Source organism: Mustela nigripes, chromosome 2 (assembly GCF_022355385.1).
Source record: "Mustela nigripes isolate SB6536 chromosome 2, MUSNIG.SB6536, whole genome shotgun sequence".
NCBI lineage: Eukaryota > Metazoa > Chordata > Mammalia > Carnivora > Mustelidae > Mustela > Mustela nigripes.
This window is the reverse complement of record NC_081558.1, coordinates 161185117-161203122: the sequence shown is the minus strand read 5'-3', so window position 1 is coordinate 161203122 and position 18006 is coordinate 161185117. Positions and strand designations below refer to the sequence as shown.

General features: G+C 37.5%; 1 protein-coding gene across 1 annotated transcript in view; it reads left to right on the top strand.

The window, feature by feature from the left end:
- CD96 (CD96 molecule) overlaps positions 1 to 18006 on the top strand; it is a 90329-nt gene that overhangs the window by 7552 nt on the left and 64771 nt on the right. The window contains exon 3 of the mRNA XM_059388132.1: positions 11540 to 11664. Within this exon, the coding sequence (XP_059244115.1) occupies positions 11540 to 11664 (125 nt within the window). The remainder of the gene's footprint in view (positions 1 to 11539; positions 11665 to 18006) is intronic.

Genomic DNA, 18006 nt, shown 5'->3' with positions numbered 1-18006 from the left:
TTCCCATTGTGTCTTCTTGGCTCCTTTCATAATAATATTGTTATAAATTAATTGATCCTACATGTGGTTTTATTTCTGGGAACTCTGTTTCACTGATGTATGTGTCAATTTTATAGCATGGTTTGTTCTTGAGCTTGAATGCTGGCTCTTCTTAAATTCTTGTATTCAATCTTTAGCCAACAAATATTTTTGAGTGCTTAAAATACAGGGACACAATCCAGACATGACTCTGTCATCAGGAATCACTAAGTCCAATGGGAAGAGACAAAATAACCAAATAAACAAACAAACTAAGGCCAAATTGCAACAGTGAAAAGTGCTCTTGCAGTAAGAAAGTAGTGTTTTGAGAAGATGTAATAGGTAAATCAGGAACGGTTTCCTGGGGAAGTGATGCTGAGCAGGAATTAACTAGATAAATATGGTGAAGACAGCTTTACATAAAACAGGATGTGTAAAGGCTCTGTGGTGGTTAGGAGATATCGCAAGTATGGGGGGTTTTAAAAGGTATGGCTTGAGCAGAAGGATTAAAAGGGAAGCCTTTGAAGAAGAGGCTAGTTAGAAACTTAAGTTTTACCTTTATCCTAGGAGGTATGGAAACTAATTGGAAGGTAGTTGTTGAATTTTTTGAATTTTGCATTTCAAAAAGATCTTTATTGCAAGATTATAGAGAATTGATTGAGAAAAGATAGAGAGGATGATATAGATAAGTTACAACAGGACAGAAATCTAAGTGAGATAACATTGAGTAGAGTGGCAGTGAGGTACCTGGGGAGAAGTGTTCAAATTAGAAGTATATTTAAGAGATTCACCCTACAGGATGTGGTGTTGGATTGCATGCGTGGAATGGGGAACAAAAAGCAGTATCAAGAATGGCGCTTTGGGTTTGAATGTGTGGAACAGGAAAAAATGGGGGGATGACTCCTTATGTTAGGAAAAACTGGAGGACAATCCGATCATGCAGGGGCTGTTTGGAGTTTGACTGAATTTGATTTTGTACATGTTGAGTTACATGGGAAGTTGACACATTGAGGAGATAAGGAAAGAGATATACAACTCCTGTTCGAGAAGAGAGGTTTAAGTCGAAGTTACCAATTGGTGAACTGTATGAGTATATGCTAACTGAGGTTTGGGGACTGAAAGAGCTCATGTAGGCAGAGAAAATCAAGTGAGAAAAGCAATGTAGCCCTTCAGCTGAGATAGATGGAGAAAGATAAATCTTCAAAGGATTAGAAGAGAGACTCGAGAGGCAGCAGTGAAAGGGAGAGAATCTGGCTCACAAAAAAACTAGAATGATAATATTTCCTGAAAGGAGTAACTATCAATTCTGATGTTTCTGAAAGGACAGCATGGTTATTGGACTGTATTTAGGAACAAGGATCTTATTGATCACCTTAACAGAGGCTATTTCTGTGGCACGGAAGAGAGATGGAAGTCAGACTCAAGGGAGCACAGGAGTGAGTAGGAGGCAAGGAAATGGAGACAACAAATGTCGACACAACTTCTAAGAAGTCTGTCAGGAGTGAGGGGAACGGTATGACTACTCAAATGAGGGTTTGCATCAGCGTTGTGCGGTAGTGGGTTGGTTTTAATTAATGCAAGATGCCTGGCTAAACTTCAAAACCAAGTCAGAGTTGAAAGAGAGTGGTTAAATAAACCAAAGAAAAACTACAATAAATAAACTAAGGTTTCTGAGAATATAGGGGCAATGAAATCTATAACATCAGTACTATAGGGATCCTGAAATTGGACAAAAGGACAGTTTTTTAAAATTATATAACGGGAAGAAGGAAATTGGAATAAGTGCATATGATGAGGGCGGTGCCCTCTTCTATTTTCTCTAAAATAGGAAACATGGGGCACCTGGGTGGCACAGTTGGTTAAACATCCAACTCTTGGTTTCGGCTCAGGTTGTGATCTTGGGGTCATGAAATGGAGGCCCTGCATCTGATTCCAGTTGGTGCGGAGTCTGCTGGGGATACTCTCTCCCTCTCCCACTGCCCCTCCTGCTTGTTCTCTGTCTCTTCTCTCTCTCTCTCTCTCTCTCATAAATAAATCTTCAAAAATAAATCAATTAAATTAAATGAAATAGGATACAAAGTTATCTTCGAGTAGAGAGAGGGGAGGAGTCTTCAGAAAAGAGATTGGCCAAAGTTTGAAATCACCTCTGTGAATAGAGGGAAAATAAGGTAACTAGGTAAATGTATTTGAATTTTCAGTTAGTGTTGACTGTACATGTGAGTATGGTAAGAAATTATAGTAAGTATGGTAAGACAATTTCCATTCACTGGTAGTGCTTGGCTGCTTGGGTCTGGGCATTAAAAAGTAGATAGCTGGAGTTAACTATTGGATTCCCTATTTATTAGCGAGGGGTGAGGGGAAAGAGCCACGGGATTTGGGATATTAGCAAGAATGTTACTGTAATGATAGACTGTGGATCTTTTCTAGATAATAAGGGAAGTAAAGCAAAGAAAGCTCATGGATTGAGAGAAAGTAGAAATCAACTCATTTAAAGACTGAATGAGGACAAAGAACAGTTGAGACAAAATTAGTTGCACAAAACAACCAGCAGGAGTGTTTGAAGGTTTGTAGTGATTTTGTAGGTGGAGCAGTTAGGGGTGGCACAGAGATTCCAAACAGGATCGTGACAGTGGACAGCAGAAATGGAGTGGAGACAGTGGGGTAACAGTGGCAGACTGAGGGGCCAGGTGGTGGATGTGCAATGGCACGGTAACTTGAAGTCACTCGGGAATGTATCAAGGTTGCAAACTGGATAACGGAGATCTTCAAAGAATAATGAATGAGGACTGGGACATCAGAGTGGGAGCTGACAAACTTGAAGGACCACATAGCAAATAGTTCAGGCTTTGTCCATACAGCCTGTACAACCTCCGTCAAAACTGTTCAACTCTGCTGTAGCATGAAAGTACTTACAGTCAGTATGTAAGCTAAGGGGCCTGGCTGTGTTGCTGCAGAACTTGATTTACCAAAGCAGCCACCAGATTTGACCCACAGGCCATAGTTTGTTACAGTCATGGAATAAGAGCATACTAGCAGTGAATCTGGAGAGAGAAGGATTAGTTTTACTCAAAGTATGTTACATATAGCTGGCAATACTCAAGATGATTTCAGATGATTCATGAAAAGATTTTAAAACCTCTAATTGTGGAAAGTTTCAAACATGCAAAATTATATATTATAGTATAATGATCTCCCACAGAGTAAACATGCAACTTCAGTCATCATTAACTCACAGTCTTGTTTCATTTACCTTTAGAAACTACCACCTTCCAGATTAAACTGTTCCAAAATATCTTATTTATTTTAGAATGATTCCTTGAAAGCTAAAAAGGATGTATATATATAAAACCATGATACCACTACCAGAACTAAAAATAACTAGTAAATTCTTAATACCATGAAATATCCAGTTGACCTCATAGTTGTTATTTTTATATTTTGGTTATTTAAATTGGATTCACATCAATTGAAAGTACTGTGATAATTTGAAAACTCGCTTTTATTTTTTATTTTAATTTAATTTTTTAAATTTATTTTTTAAAGATTTTATTTATTTATTTATTTGACAGAGAAAGACACAGCGAGAGAGGAAACACAAGTAGGGGGAGTGGGAGAAGGAGAAGCAGGGTTCCTGCTGAGCAGGAAGCCTGATGCAGGGCTCAACCCCAGGGTTCTGGGATCATGACCTGAGCCCAAGGCAGCCTCCAAGCCAACTGAGCCACCCAGGCACCCCTCTTATATATATATTTTTAAGATTTTATTTATTTATTTTAGAAAGATAGAGAGCTAGTGCGTAGGGGGTAAGAGGCAGAGGGAGAGGGAGAAGCAGACTCCCTGCTAAGTGGAGAGCAGGACACCCCAAAATTCCCTTTTAATCTGAAGATTATTTTATGTTTCTTATTTTCCTTCTCCAAAATATTTGCTAAGTAAATTTGGCTCTTTATCTGTAAAATTAGCCACAGCCTGGATTTTGCTCCTGTATCCCTTGGTATATCCATGTTCCTTGTTTACTACTTTGCCGAATATAGAGATTTGATCACATTAACTTTTTGTTTTTATTTTTTGTGTTTTTTGGCACAAGTACTTCATAGACGATATTGCATAGTTATATCAGACGCACATAATGTCTGTGTATGTGATGTTAAACGCCATTGATAAGTATTGCCTAGATCCATTAATTCACTGTGGGTTGACAAAGAGTGTTGTTCAAATTCTGTCATTCTTGTATTTATTACCTGAAGTCTTCTTATAGAGAAATTTCCTCTCAGGAGACAATTATTTAATAGATGTACAGTTTGTATAAGAAAAACAAACAGATGCTTGATTCTTTCCATTTATCAGTTTGAAAAATGAGTTGGCTCATTAGCACTCTTATAAGGTAATCAAAAAGTATTTTGTATTAAGTATTATGAATTCAGGGGTACCTGGGTGGCTCTGCGGGTTAAAGTCTCTGCCTCCGGCTCAGGTCATGATCTCAGGCTCTTGGGATCAAGCCCCGCATCGGACTCTCTGCTCAGCAGGGAGCCTGCTTCCCCGCCCCTCTTTCTGCCTGTCTCTCTGCCTACTTATGATCTGTCTCTCAAATAAATAAATAAAATAGTTTTATTTTATTTATTCTTTCTATAGTTTAGTTTAGAAATTTTCTATTGACTTACACTTCCAATTCACAAATCTTATTTATTATGATGTCTAATTAAGTTTTCAACCCAATCAAATTAGTTCTTAGTTTCTGATCTAATATTTTTAAGTTACTGTTTTTGGTAGATTTTTAATTCTTTGATGAAATTGTCCATTCTTTCATTTACTTATCTTTATCTCTATTCTTGAGCATATTAAAAAGAACTCTTTTAAGCCTGGCGGTATCACAGACCTGTACCTTTGGGGCTAATAACACATTATATGTTAATTTTTTAAAAAGCTATTTTAATATTTTTGTTGGATAACTTCAATGTCAGGATCATTCTTATGTCTCTTTCTGTGTTTATTTTCTCTCTCTCTCTCTCTTTTTCTCTTTTTGCAACTTCTTCCAGCATATATTTTCCTTTCATTATTACTGTCCGCATATATATCATGTACATGTTATATATATTATATATTAACAAAATAAACCCAACAGAACAGTGCTAAAATTAATGGTTTAAAAATTTTCTATTCTTAAATTAAGAGATAAAAGAACTATATATGTAATCTTTTATATTTACCCTTGTATTTACCATTTCCTGTGCACTTCATTCCACCTCATGAAGTTACTAATTGGTATCACTTCCTTTCAGCATAAAGGACTTTAGAATTTCATATAAGACAAATCTACTTGCAATGAATCCTGCTTTTTCATTTTTACTTTTAAAGGATAGTTTCATTGAATGCAGCATTCTTAAGTGGGCTGCTTTTTCTTTCAACATTTTGAATATATCTTCTGATCTCCATTTTTTCTAGTGAGAAGTGAGCCATTAATTGTATTATTGGTCTCTGCATGTGATTGTTTTGTTTTGTTTTGTTTTTCTTGTTGATTTCACTCGTTGCTTTCATAATTCCCTCTTTGCTTTTGGCTTCCAGCAGGTATAATATGCCTAGGTGGGTTTCTCCTTGTGTTTAACTTCTTTGAGTTTTAAGATTCCTGCAGGTTAGATTAACCTGGAGGTAAACTAACTTCCCGGAAAGTTTTTAAAAATCAAATATGAAGTTTTGGGCCATTATATCTTTAAGCATTTGTTCTTTCCCTCTCTCTTTCATCTCTCCTGCTATGACTCCCATTGCCTACATTTAAGGACACTTGATATTGTCCTATATGGCTCTGAAGCTCTGTTTTCCTTCAATCTTCTTTCTCCCTTTTCTTCAGATTATATATATACACACACACACACATATACATTTAGATTATTTATTTGGGAGAAAAGAGGGAGAGACAACACTGGTGAAAGGGGCAGCGGGAGAGGGAGAGAGAGAGTCCTAAGCAGACTCCATGCTGAGTACAGAGCCTGATGTGGGGCTCAGTCTCATGACCCTGAGATCATGACCTGAGCCAAAACCAAGTGTCAGATGCTTAACAAACTGCACCACCCAGGTGCCCCTAGGTCATTTATATTAATCAATATTCAAATATACTGATTCTTTAGCTTCTGCCATCTCAGATTGGCTGTTGACCATCCCTAGTAAATTTTTAGTTATTTTTTGTTACTGACTTTTCAACTCTAGAATAATTATTTGGTTCATTTGATAGTTTTCTATTTCTCCACTAAGATTCCCTATTTTTTGAGTCATTTTTTATCATTTTGAGTCATCATCTTTTGTTTTAATCCCATGAATATTCTTATAAGAGCTGCTTTAATGTCTGTTAAAGCCAATGTAGGAATCAGTTTCAACTGTTTTTTTCCTGAGAGCATGGACATGCTTTCCTCTTTTCTTCATGTATCATCTTTCTGTTGTTGTTGTTTTCGAAAACTAGGCATAAAAATAATAATAATAATGTGACAACTCTAAATCCAGTTGAGTTTTTTTAAGTTTCCTTTTTTTTTTTTTAATTTTGGTAACTAACCATACCTAAATTATAAAATCTGTTTCCTCTTCAGTGTGTAAAGATTTTTCTGCTCAACTTTTTATTATACTTATTATGTCTTTAGTTTAGTTTCCAACAAATTGCCCCTGCATTGGCAAAGCCCCTTTATTGGTCCACCAATGAATTTGACAGAAGTTGTGCTCCAATTCCTCAAGTCTGTTCAGCTTCCACCCCCTACATATTGATGTGTGTGTGTGCTGGGTTGAGGGGGGTGGTTAGAGGGTGTGTTCAAAGTTGCAGACCGTAACACGGTCTCCCTTGGCTTTTGCTTTTCAATAAGTTCCCCGAGGTCTCCCCACTCACCTGTGTATTTTCCTGGTCAGCCATGACTCTCTAATTTCTAGATTCTTCATGTTAAATGTCCGTCTGTTCTGCTACTCACCCCAAATGGGATTTGCAAACCCATGCTAACCAAGCTTCAGTTCTCTGTTTTCCTACCAAGTTTGTGCCTGTTAGCTAACAAAGTGAAGTACCTACACACTCAGATCTAACTTAAGTCTGCTTCTTTTGGAAGAAAAGCTGCTGTTTCTTGCATCCATCTCCAAGATGGTAAAGCTACCTTTCTCACTGACAACACCGGGGAAGGGGAATGGAAGGATTCCTAGGCAAGCAGAGTAAAGACTCCTGCTATTCTACTGAAGTTCTAGCATTTTTCTAAGAAGAGATGTTTCTCAATTACATGTTTGCCTTTGGTCTTGAAATGATAGTTTTTATAATTTGCTCAGTTTTATACATGGCTTTTCTCACTGACCTTTTCGTGGCCCCATAGCCACAACCATCTCAACCCTCCCCCTGCCCCATTTGTGATCCTTATATTTTCTCTTTATTTTATTTATTTTTTTAAAGTTTATTTATTTATTTATTTATTAGAGAGTGACAGAAAGACAGTGAGAGAAGGAACGCAAGCAGGGGAAATGGGAGAGGGAGAAGCAGGTTTCCCACTGAGTATGGAGCCCGATGTGGGAATTAATACCAGGACCGACCCTAGGATCATGACCTAAGCCGAAGGCAGAAGCTTAATGACTGAGCCACTAGGTGCCCTTTTCGCATTATTTTAAAATATGTATTTATTACTACTCTCTTCCTTATAACATCGATTTATTTTTAGTGCTAAAGGTGAACATAGATTCAACACTCACCCCAGACTTTACATAAATCTCTCCCCAGTCTAAAGTGTATTCTATTGGAGAATCCTCAGGAAGTGCTCATGGGAGCAATATTCCCTGACTTCCCTGGCTCTCACAGGTTTTATGTAGTCTTCATATCAAAAAGCTAATTTTGCTGAATATAAAATCATTAGCTCACATTTTCTTTCCTTGAGTACATTAAATATGTTGCTACATTATTTTTTGGCATAAAGAGTTGCTGTCAAAAAGTTAATAATAATCCTATTTTTCCATAACTGACTTTTTAAAAAGCCATTATAGTAATTTGCTTAATGTCTATTTTGAGCCTATTTTCCCACTTTTTCAGTATACTCTTACAATATGTATTTGCTAATCATTTTCTACTTTAAGAAACTGTACTTGAATTATAATTTTTAGTATTTTTTTCTATCTACCACTTATTGACTTTAGTGCCTTCTATTATACACACTTTCAATCTTCTTTGCTTATCATTTTCTTTGAAAGTGATACTTTTTCTTTTAAAATTTATTATTTATTATTTAGAAATTCCCTTTTATTCGATTTTAAAATTTCTTTTAGGAAATTTTAAGAATTAAAAGAAATTTTAAGAATTTAAGAATAAATTAAAAGAAATTTTTAAATTTCTTTTAGCATTAACTTTTGGGCCAGTATGTTCTTGTTTTTCTTCTAGTTTGCTCTTAATTTCTACAATGAGTTGTTATTTCCAACCCATTCCTGGATTCTCTCACCTGTCTCTGCTGAGCTTCCTTCTTTCCAGTTGACTCATTTAGCAGTCTTGTTAAAATTTTTTGCAGCTCCTATCATTTCCCTTATTTCTTTCACCTTGTTTTGAGTTATTAGTCTAAAGTCATTATTTATTGTGAAATTGTCTTTTTCTAAAATGCTGCCATTGTTGAGGGGATATTCTTTTGTTTTCTCTTCTCATGGTCTCTTTATGTGTGATTTTACCCCATTCCTTTTCTATTGCTTACGCTTAAGGTAAACGCATGTTGATTTTTGCTATGGAAGGGTGGACCAGGCTAGCTTTTTTAAAGTCTTCAGTGTCTCTAGAGCACTGTCTTCTGTTATTTTCAAGGTAAATAATATGCTATTGTACTTTCTGAGATATACTTCTTTTCCTTCTATCCCTCACTTTTATCTAAATTGCTTGTTTGCTTTCTCCTTTTGGACCTATCCTATTTAATTTGGATTCTACTCCCAGGGTTTTCTTCCCAGTACGGGATCTGTCTAAAAAGCACCCGCTGTTCCAACACTGACAAGCCTCTTCTTGTTTCCCTTGAAGGCACTGGTAATCTGGTGCCTGCAAACTCCTTTCTACATTTCTGCTGCTGTTCTCAGATTAGTCTGCATGTCTTTCCAGTGATTACCTGTTGCTTTTAGTGGGGGATGGGGGAGGGGGTAGAGAGGACGTTCTTTAGTTCTGAGGGAAATAAGAAGCCCAGTCGATTTTCCTTGTTGATTTCTGCTCAGTTGCTGATACGGCAGTGGTCCAGTGATTTGTCCCCATCTATTAATGGGGACATACTGTTAATGAGTGTTCCTACACATATTTCCTGTGTGTTTTTAGGTTTGCTGCTCTTGTTACTTTGTCTGTTTTTATAGGGAGTTTCAGGAATATTTAAAAAGTGAGGTTGGTTGCATTCCCAACTTCCCAGAATCTGGATCAGCTTTACAAAAATTTAATACGTACGTATTTGGGTAATATATATTAAAATATAAATAACATACCAAGTGTATTTCATGCACTTCTCAAATATTAGTGCCTAGACCATCATCCTCTGTTTAAAATAAACTTACGTCAGTAAAACAATTATAAAAACAATTACAGTAATATCAGGAATAAAATTAAATAGTAGTAATGACAATAATGATGGTAAGCAGTCCTGGCAAGCAGTATCAGTGGTAGTATACAAATAACTCTATTTGGAAGTGCTGTTAATAGCTAAATCGTCTTAACCATAAAAGAAAGGATTTTTTTTTCTTTTAATAATGGGATTGGAATAATATTTGGAAACGGTAATGAGGAGCAAGAAAAGCACTGGTCCTCCCTCCTCATTTTGAGGAAATAAGGTCATAAGAAAATAAACAGCCACTATTTGAGAATGATGTAGGAAAGATGTGCCTAATGGAGAGGCCTGGTTTCAATTAAGGAAGGCAGGAAGAACGAATTTTCAGTAAAGCTTCTGTTGCTAAGACATTGGAATATAACGAAGTCCTACAGGCTACATATACCAAACTGAGAAATATTTCACTTAAAAATAAATGCTGTTAATAATAATGAGGATACTCATATCCATTAAATTCACAGACTTTCTTAAAAAAATTATTTATTTATTTGACAGAGAGAGAGAGATCACAAGTAGGCAGAGAGGCAGGCAGAGAGAGAGGAAGGGAAGCAGGCTCCCTGCTGAGCAGAAAGCCCGATATGGGGCTCGATCCCAAGACCCTGAGATCATGACCTGAGCTGAAGGCAGAGGCTTCACCCACTGAACCACCCAGGTGCCCCCAAAATTCACAGAATAAGTAGCTGAATGGTCAGAAGAAAGCTGTTAGTATAAGGATAATCCTTGCTATATAGGTTATAGTAGTTTAAATAAACTAAAAACCCAAACTGAGAGAACACATGATTCAGTAATTGGAAATGACAAACCAAATGATGATGTATATATATGACAGCAAAAACAATCGAGCAAAAATACGGGGTAACATTTGTTGGTTAAAAGGACTGCAGCATGAGAAAACATATGCATACAAACAAGAGTTGTATAGACATGGAAAAAAGAAAATCAGATTTTCGGGATATTAAGATGGTAGAGTTCATTTGTAAACTATTCTTTGATGTTATTGTAGTTTAGTCACAAATGCGTGTGTGTGTGTGTATGACTTCGCAAGGAGAACCTGGGAAACTGATATTTGTCTCTTATAACCTTTAAAATGAAGAATAAATAAATAAATAAATAATCCATTAGCATTAGTGCCTTCTTCAGAGTTTCCTTATGTATCTTTCTATATCATTCCCTCTTTGGAGGAATATTTATAAGTTCTAAAAAGACAGCTCAGAGGGGCAATAAGGCAGTAAAAAGATTAGCGAACGGCAGAGTCTGGCAGGAGGGAGGGATGAGTAGGTGGAGCGCAGAGGATTTTTAGAGCAGCGACGCTATTCTGTGTGACACTACAGTGGTGAATACAGGTCATTATACAGCCCTCTACACCTATGGAATGTTCAGGGCCAAGAAGGAACTCTAATGGAAACAAGCTATGGGCTTGGGACGATAATGATGTGTCAATGTAGCTTTATCAATTGTAACGATACAATCATCACTGTGATTAAGGATGATAAGGGGGGGAGGGGTGGCTTGTGCATGCATGGGAGACAAGGGAGGTGTGGGAACTCTCTTACTTCCCATTCAATTTTGCTATGAACCTAAAATGTCTCTAAAAAAAACTTTAAACCTACTAGGATTTTTCATAGGATAGAGGCCAGGCTATAAAGTTTTATATTCCAACTGATCAAAAAGATATGATCTGAAGCCTAAAGCACTGTTTTGGGGTCAAAGCAGAGGAACATACCAGATTGTGAGTTGGACTCTTTTAGGGGAGTTTCCTTGTAATTTTTCAGTGATAAGCAGCTCTACGATCCTCAGTGGCTCCTTTTTGCCATTTATACAATGAGGAGTATAGTGGGGTTTTGCCTTGTCCTAGGTGTCTCCTGAGGGCAGATGAAGCTCTCCACTAAAACTGTTCTTGTTTCTTTCACAAAAAGCATTTTATAGACCGATCACATATTCATGTCTCTTTCACCTATATTTTGTTATAGTCACACAGGATGAATTGAGAAGCAGCCATATAATAGAAGTACAGATAAATCAGACTCTGGAAATACCATGCTTTCAAAACACCTCCTCAGAAATTTCGTCTGAGTTCACCTTTGCATGGTTGGTGGTAAGTGTTGCCCTTTTCAGTGAATAACTACAATGATCTTTAAATATTAATGAAATAGAAATGAATAAGAAGTAATAATAGGGAAGGAAGCACACAGGTAGAAGGTTGAGGACTGGCAGGGGAAGGAAGGGTGAGTACTAAGATTCCTTCCAACTCAGCAAGCCTCTGGGTCTATGAATACAGTAATTTAAAAATTAGTTCCTAAAGGTTAGTTTCTATTTCAAGCCATATACCAAACCCTAATTACAGAGAGAAAGGATTGTGATGGTGTCCTGGAGAGGAGCCACATGCAGCAGAAACCCCTATGCACAAATAATTGTCTTATAAACAATATATGCAGAGGGAGAGACCCCTTTTCCTAGAATGCTTGCTGCTACATCCTGGGGAATACGCAACATTCCTTTAGATGGGGACACACAAACTCTATTGCTTACAAGATACAGGAGGAAACATACACAAGAGAAGCAGGACTATATGAGAAGCAGCCATCTCAGTTGTATTATCGCCACAGGCTGGGGCAGGCCCATAGCTGCCATGTTTTCTGACATCGGAAGGGAGGGAGGAAGGAAGCGATAAAAGGGAAGGGAAGAAGGGGAGGGGAAGAGAAGGAAGAAAAGGAAGGGGGAAAAAAAGAAAAAGAAGCCAGAGACCTTGATTTCTATGAAAAACTTCCCAAGGCAATCCAACCAAATGGCAGCTAGCTTTAATCTCAATCTATAGTAAACCTCTACTATTGTTAAATTGGTTGATGACACAAGACTAACACAAAGATAACCATAAGCACCGTTTTGAGAATCACATAATGGGGTGTTGATTTAGATGATCCAGAACATGATTTTGATTATTTTTAGATTGTCATCAAAATGAAAACACAAGATTTCAATTCTTGCCGAACTCCTAGATCTCCATGAATACAGTGGCTGATACACTTGCAAAACGCTGTATCCACATAAATGATCACTCATATTATGAGTTACCTAAATTTTTGTGGACTGGCTTAGAAACTAGACCCTTCATATACAAAGATCTGTCTGACAATGTGCCAAATTCAAAATAATGGACTTGCAAGCAGGCTTCAGAACACAACCTACTGATGAGTTTTCAGTATCTAGATACATTTTTTTTTTGATAGTCAGTAGGATGAAAAGAAAAAAAAATATTCTAAGATAACTTTCTCAGACTGTCCTAAAATCTACAGTGTCTTTTTGTCATCTGTCAAAAAAACACCTTCTTTCCCCTTTGTACGGTTTGGTTTCCAAAACGTAAATCTTCCTGTTGTTACATCTATCATTAGTATAAGTTGTTCTTAACAAACATGATACAAAGAGGCTCTCAGAAAAAAAATTGAAAAGAGGAGATGATCTCAAGAGGGCAGGAACTGGCTGTCCTAGACATGACAGCAATGGAAGGTCACTACACCTTGTTTGTGTTATTCATAGCTTCCACCCAAGGGCAAACATTTCCACTCTAATACCACAATTTCACTATCAAGGGGAATCATCAAGTTTAATAGTAACAATAATACAGTTTAATAAAGCTTGACTGTAGGGATTGATAGTGGCTGGTAAATTGATCTATAGTGTTCTTATCTTATCTAAAGGCTGGGTTATCTGCTTTTCCAAGCACGGGTCAATACTTCAGCCAGCCTGTGTCTTTTGTGTGACTATGAGCTTCTCCAGGGCAAAAAAACTATGCCACTCATTTCAAAAATCCCTAGCCTCTCGTTTAGTACCTAGAACATAGTTGCTCAACAAAGACTCAATAAATAATTGAATGGATCTGTTCCTCTTTGTCCCTCTCCTCCACAGTCCTATTCAGTGGCCTCATATTAAATGGTGGTCACTAAATTCATGCTGCCTGTTTAACTGGTTACTGAGCATCTCATTAGGTATCAACGACTAGATAACTGATAAGGCATCTTCTATGTGGTGGTTGTCTTCAAAGAAACGAAGAAGGCTATGAAGACATTACCTGTGGATCCTGCCAGGGCATGTGAGATAAATAAGGGATGAAAAGAGTGCACCTAAGGTCACACAGTGAGGCAATCCTAAACTTCAAGAACCTCCAGCCACGCTGTCACTTTGAAGGATGCACCATGATACAGATGACTTGAGGAATCTTTTTGAAAGAAACTTCTCTTCAAAGGGAACATCGTATTGGCAAATGTGCCGAGGAAATTCCTACTGCACATTCCCTTTTAAATGTCAAAATCTATTTGCTCCTCCGATTTACATCTGTGCTCCGCACTGTTGGCAGCTGTGGGATTCTGCAGGTCTGAGAGGAAATCCGCTGATGTGCTCATATTAGGGAATCCACTGCAGCTGGACACAAATACCCCTCAGTCTATATTTTCGTTCTTTTATCTCTTGTTAAACTGGTAGTAGTAATCATGACAAGCCAGTTGTTTTTAAAAACGTGACACAATGCGGCTTTTAGGAAAAGGTTAAAGAGCGGAGGTGGTGAAGATGAGCTGAGGAGGGCAGGAGCCTGCTGGACCAAGCTCAAAAGCTGCAAAGTGCCCCTCCCCTTCAAATGCCGCACTAAGCCCTGGAAGCAATTTTTTTTTTTTAAGATTTTGTGTATTTATTTGACATAGAAATAGCGAGAGCAGGAACACAAGCAGGGGCAGTGAGAGGGAGAAGCAGGCTTCCCACTGAGCAAGGAGCCTGATGCAGGACTCAATCCCAGGACCCAGGGATCCTGACCTGAGCCGAAGGCAGACGCCTAAATAACTGAGCCGCCCGGGCATCCCTGGAAACAATTTTATAAACTAAAATTATTTTAATCTAGGTCACTGAAAAACAAAAGGCATGTCTTCTTGTATGTTGGATTTTTAAAGACCTAATTAATTCTGTTATGACACTCATGGGAAAGGTGGTCTTTAAGATCCCTCAGTTATAAAAAAGTGTTTGTACCTGACCCCATGCAAAGGCTGTGTTAAATGTGTTCATGGGGGTGGTTTCTTTGCATTTGGGGAAGTTACATTCCAGGATGGCAACTACATTGAAGTAAAAGTCGTCAGATGCAAATAGTGTATTCTACATTGATCTAGTGTGAGAGGTAATTAAATAAACACGAAAGGTTAATCCTTCAGTGGACACTGAGGGTTTATGTACAGGATGGGATAATGAATTAAGAAGTCATAGGATGTTTGTGTTTAGATGGTATGCAGTTGGTGGGTAAAGGACAAGCAATACTTCTCTCAGTTTATGTTCTGACACACAAGTATAGAGTCATCTGGGAAATTCTGCAGACTTATCCTGGGAGCTTCTAAATACCATCTGATATTCTGTTTTCATTCCAGGGTATCACCCTGATTTCCTACAGCATAAATTTCAGTTCAGTCCAACAAACATACATGACTCCGTTTTGAGTGTTAGGTCCTGTGGGGATACAAAACTACATGGCATATATTTCCTGCCATGAAATACAGCTTTAATAAAAACATAAGAAATGGCAGCCGAGAGGGAAAATCGTTTGGTTCTGCATAAATGGACCTGGAAAATCTTCTTAGATTATGTTTGAGCTGGATAATTAAAGAACAGCTGGCCAGCAAACATCAGACATGTACTACACCAAGACCCCGGGACCGTGAGTACAAGTTGGAAATGGAGATGAAGAGAGAGATATCAAAGAAATGTTTGATTCCAAAGTTGGTGGATAAAGAAAAACCCATGATTTTTCTCCTTAAAATCATGACAAGAAGTCTATATCAGATTCAGACAGTTCAATATTTGTGATAAGGGCACATAACTAAAACCTATGTGCTTATATTTCTTTATATTTCTGTCTATAAATAAATCTTTTCTATATCCTCTTCTTCAATATTTGTAATCTTTTATATTTAAACAAAAATTAAATGGGAATTATAATCAATGTTGGTTTCCCATGCCTGTGGGAAGCCTAGCTATTCAGAAAGCAAGACTCACCTTCTACCTGATGGCAGCTGACCCTAATCGTCCTCACTGTAATCAGAAATAGAGTAGTAGCCAACCCACAAAGGACTCACAACCCATTGTGATAATTGGGAAAATATTGTTCTGGTGCTCTACAAAGGAGACATGGGGAGTTTTGTAAGCAGCCCTCCTTGACAGCACTGACTGGATGGAAAATAAATGGAAGAAATGTGAAGATAGGAAGCATTTTGGAGATAAAGAAGCAATAGCTGATACAATTAACAGAATTTATTGAATGTGCTCTATACTCTCAACACCTGACATGGGCTGTGGTCAACACAGCCAGGTCTGACATGGTGCTCAGGCCAGCCTGGAGATGAGATAACATCACTAAATCAAATAGTACCAAAATCTCTTTTCTGTATTGGAAATTCTGGTTCTAGGGCAAAAACAGGAAAGCCTTCATAAATTATTTTAAGGTTTGTCATTAAGGTCATTGAGGGACATATAAGAAGAGCTTTTCATGATTCATTATGACCCTGCCCAACCCTCATCATGCCAAATATTTTATCCAAATCCTGCCCAAAATTAAATTATACATTTATTTCTCTTCTATGGGTCCTGATTTTGAGGGATTTTTTGTGAATTTATTCTTCTCCTCAAATAGACTAGAAGCAGAAAAAGCAAGGACTGTTTGTTCTCTACTTTTATGAGGCTGAGTATAGCAAAATCATTAACGGCATGAGTTTTGGGAAGGAAATTGTTGTTTTCAAATTCTGGTTCCTCTGTTTACTGTGTGACCTCGGAGCTAGGATTAGGGTGAGGTGAGCATGATCCTCTCCTTAGGTACAAAGTTTAAGGGACTGCCCCCAAAATAGTAATTAAGATACATATTTTTTTTTTAAAGATTTTATTTATTTATTTGACAGACAGAGATCACAAGCAGGCAGAGAGGCAGGCAGAGAGAGAGGAGGAAGCAGGCTTCCTGCTGAGCAGAGAGCCCGATGCGGGGCTCGATCCCAGGACCCTGGGATCATGACCTGAGCCGAAGGCAGCGGCTTAACCGACTGAGCCACCCAGGCGCCCCTAAGATACATATTTTAATGAACTTTTTTTTAAAACCAAAATTTAGGGAAAATGCATGATGAACAAAATATCAAAATTTTAAACAAAACTAAGCTGTTGTTTTTGTCTGCTTTGAGACCCAGTTATGCTATTCACGAAGTATTTTCCAATTAGACTGTGGTTTCTGGGACTTCATAGTATCGTGTCCCCCATGGGCACAACTTTACACAGTCATAAAAATTTCCTAATTGTAGATTTTTTATTAATTTTTTCCACCTGGTCAAAGCATGGGAGAATATTTTACGAAGAGTATATAGAGGTGTACATTTTTCCTTTTGTCTCAGAATTCAGTATGACTTAGGACATGCTGCCTAACGAAGTTTTAGATCCCTCCTGTGTAAAAGGGGATGATTATAGTATGGACCTGACGCTGGTATTGTGATGTATAAAGAAGGTAACACAAACTAAATAACTTAGCATAGTACCTGTACTCAGTACATATTTAAAGTTCATATTTAAAGGATCCATTTTATGACTCTCCATGATTCTTCAGTTTAGCCTTGCATATGGTGAATTCTCATGAAATACAGATGGTCATCAGTGAGGCTGGCGGACAGCGAGTTTGTCTTACTTGGGTATCTACTGAGTGTCGGGACCAGACACGTGTACCATACATATTAGCCAGTTCAGGCCGCATTCCTCATTAAATCATATGGGTCCTCCAATTTGAGAATCCCATTAAGTTTTAGGAACATTTATTAACATTTTTAAAAAGTTGTCATTTTTTTTTTCTTTGAAAAACGAGAAGAACACAAACAGGGAAGAGTAAAGACTCGGTACGAGACCAATTACCGGTCTGTTTGCAGCAGACCAGGTTACCTAAGATCATTATTATCAAGTAGAGTTGAGGCTGACCCCTATCACCAACGTGGATCAGTATATCATAAAAGAGCTCCTTCAATCAACAAATTGCCCACACCTCCACAATTAGCAATTTGTATAAAGACCTTTGGGTTCCTGGAATTTCTTTTAAATTTTTCATTCTGGATACTCAAAAAAAAAAAAATTCTTTTTATTATTTTGTGATGGTTTGGTTTTTATTACTGCATGTTGTCTCTGAGGCTTAATTGTCCCTGGACCTGGGCATCTCTGCTTTTCGATGCTGTGACTCAAATACCTTGCGTTGTTTGATCTTTGCACAAATTACTTAGCCTTAGTTTATTCCAGATTGTCATAAGGAATAAATGAGACTTAAAAGGACTTTTCAGAGTATCTAAAACATAGTAGGTGCTAAATAAATTTAAACTATGATTAGTAAGAATATAAAATTTTAGTAGTGGTGGTAACATAATATTAGTATTGTTTTCCCCTCTCCAGCTCC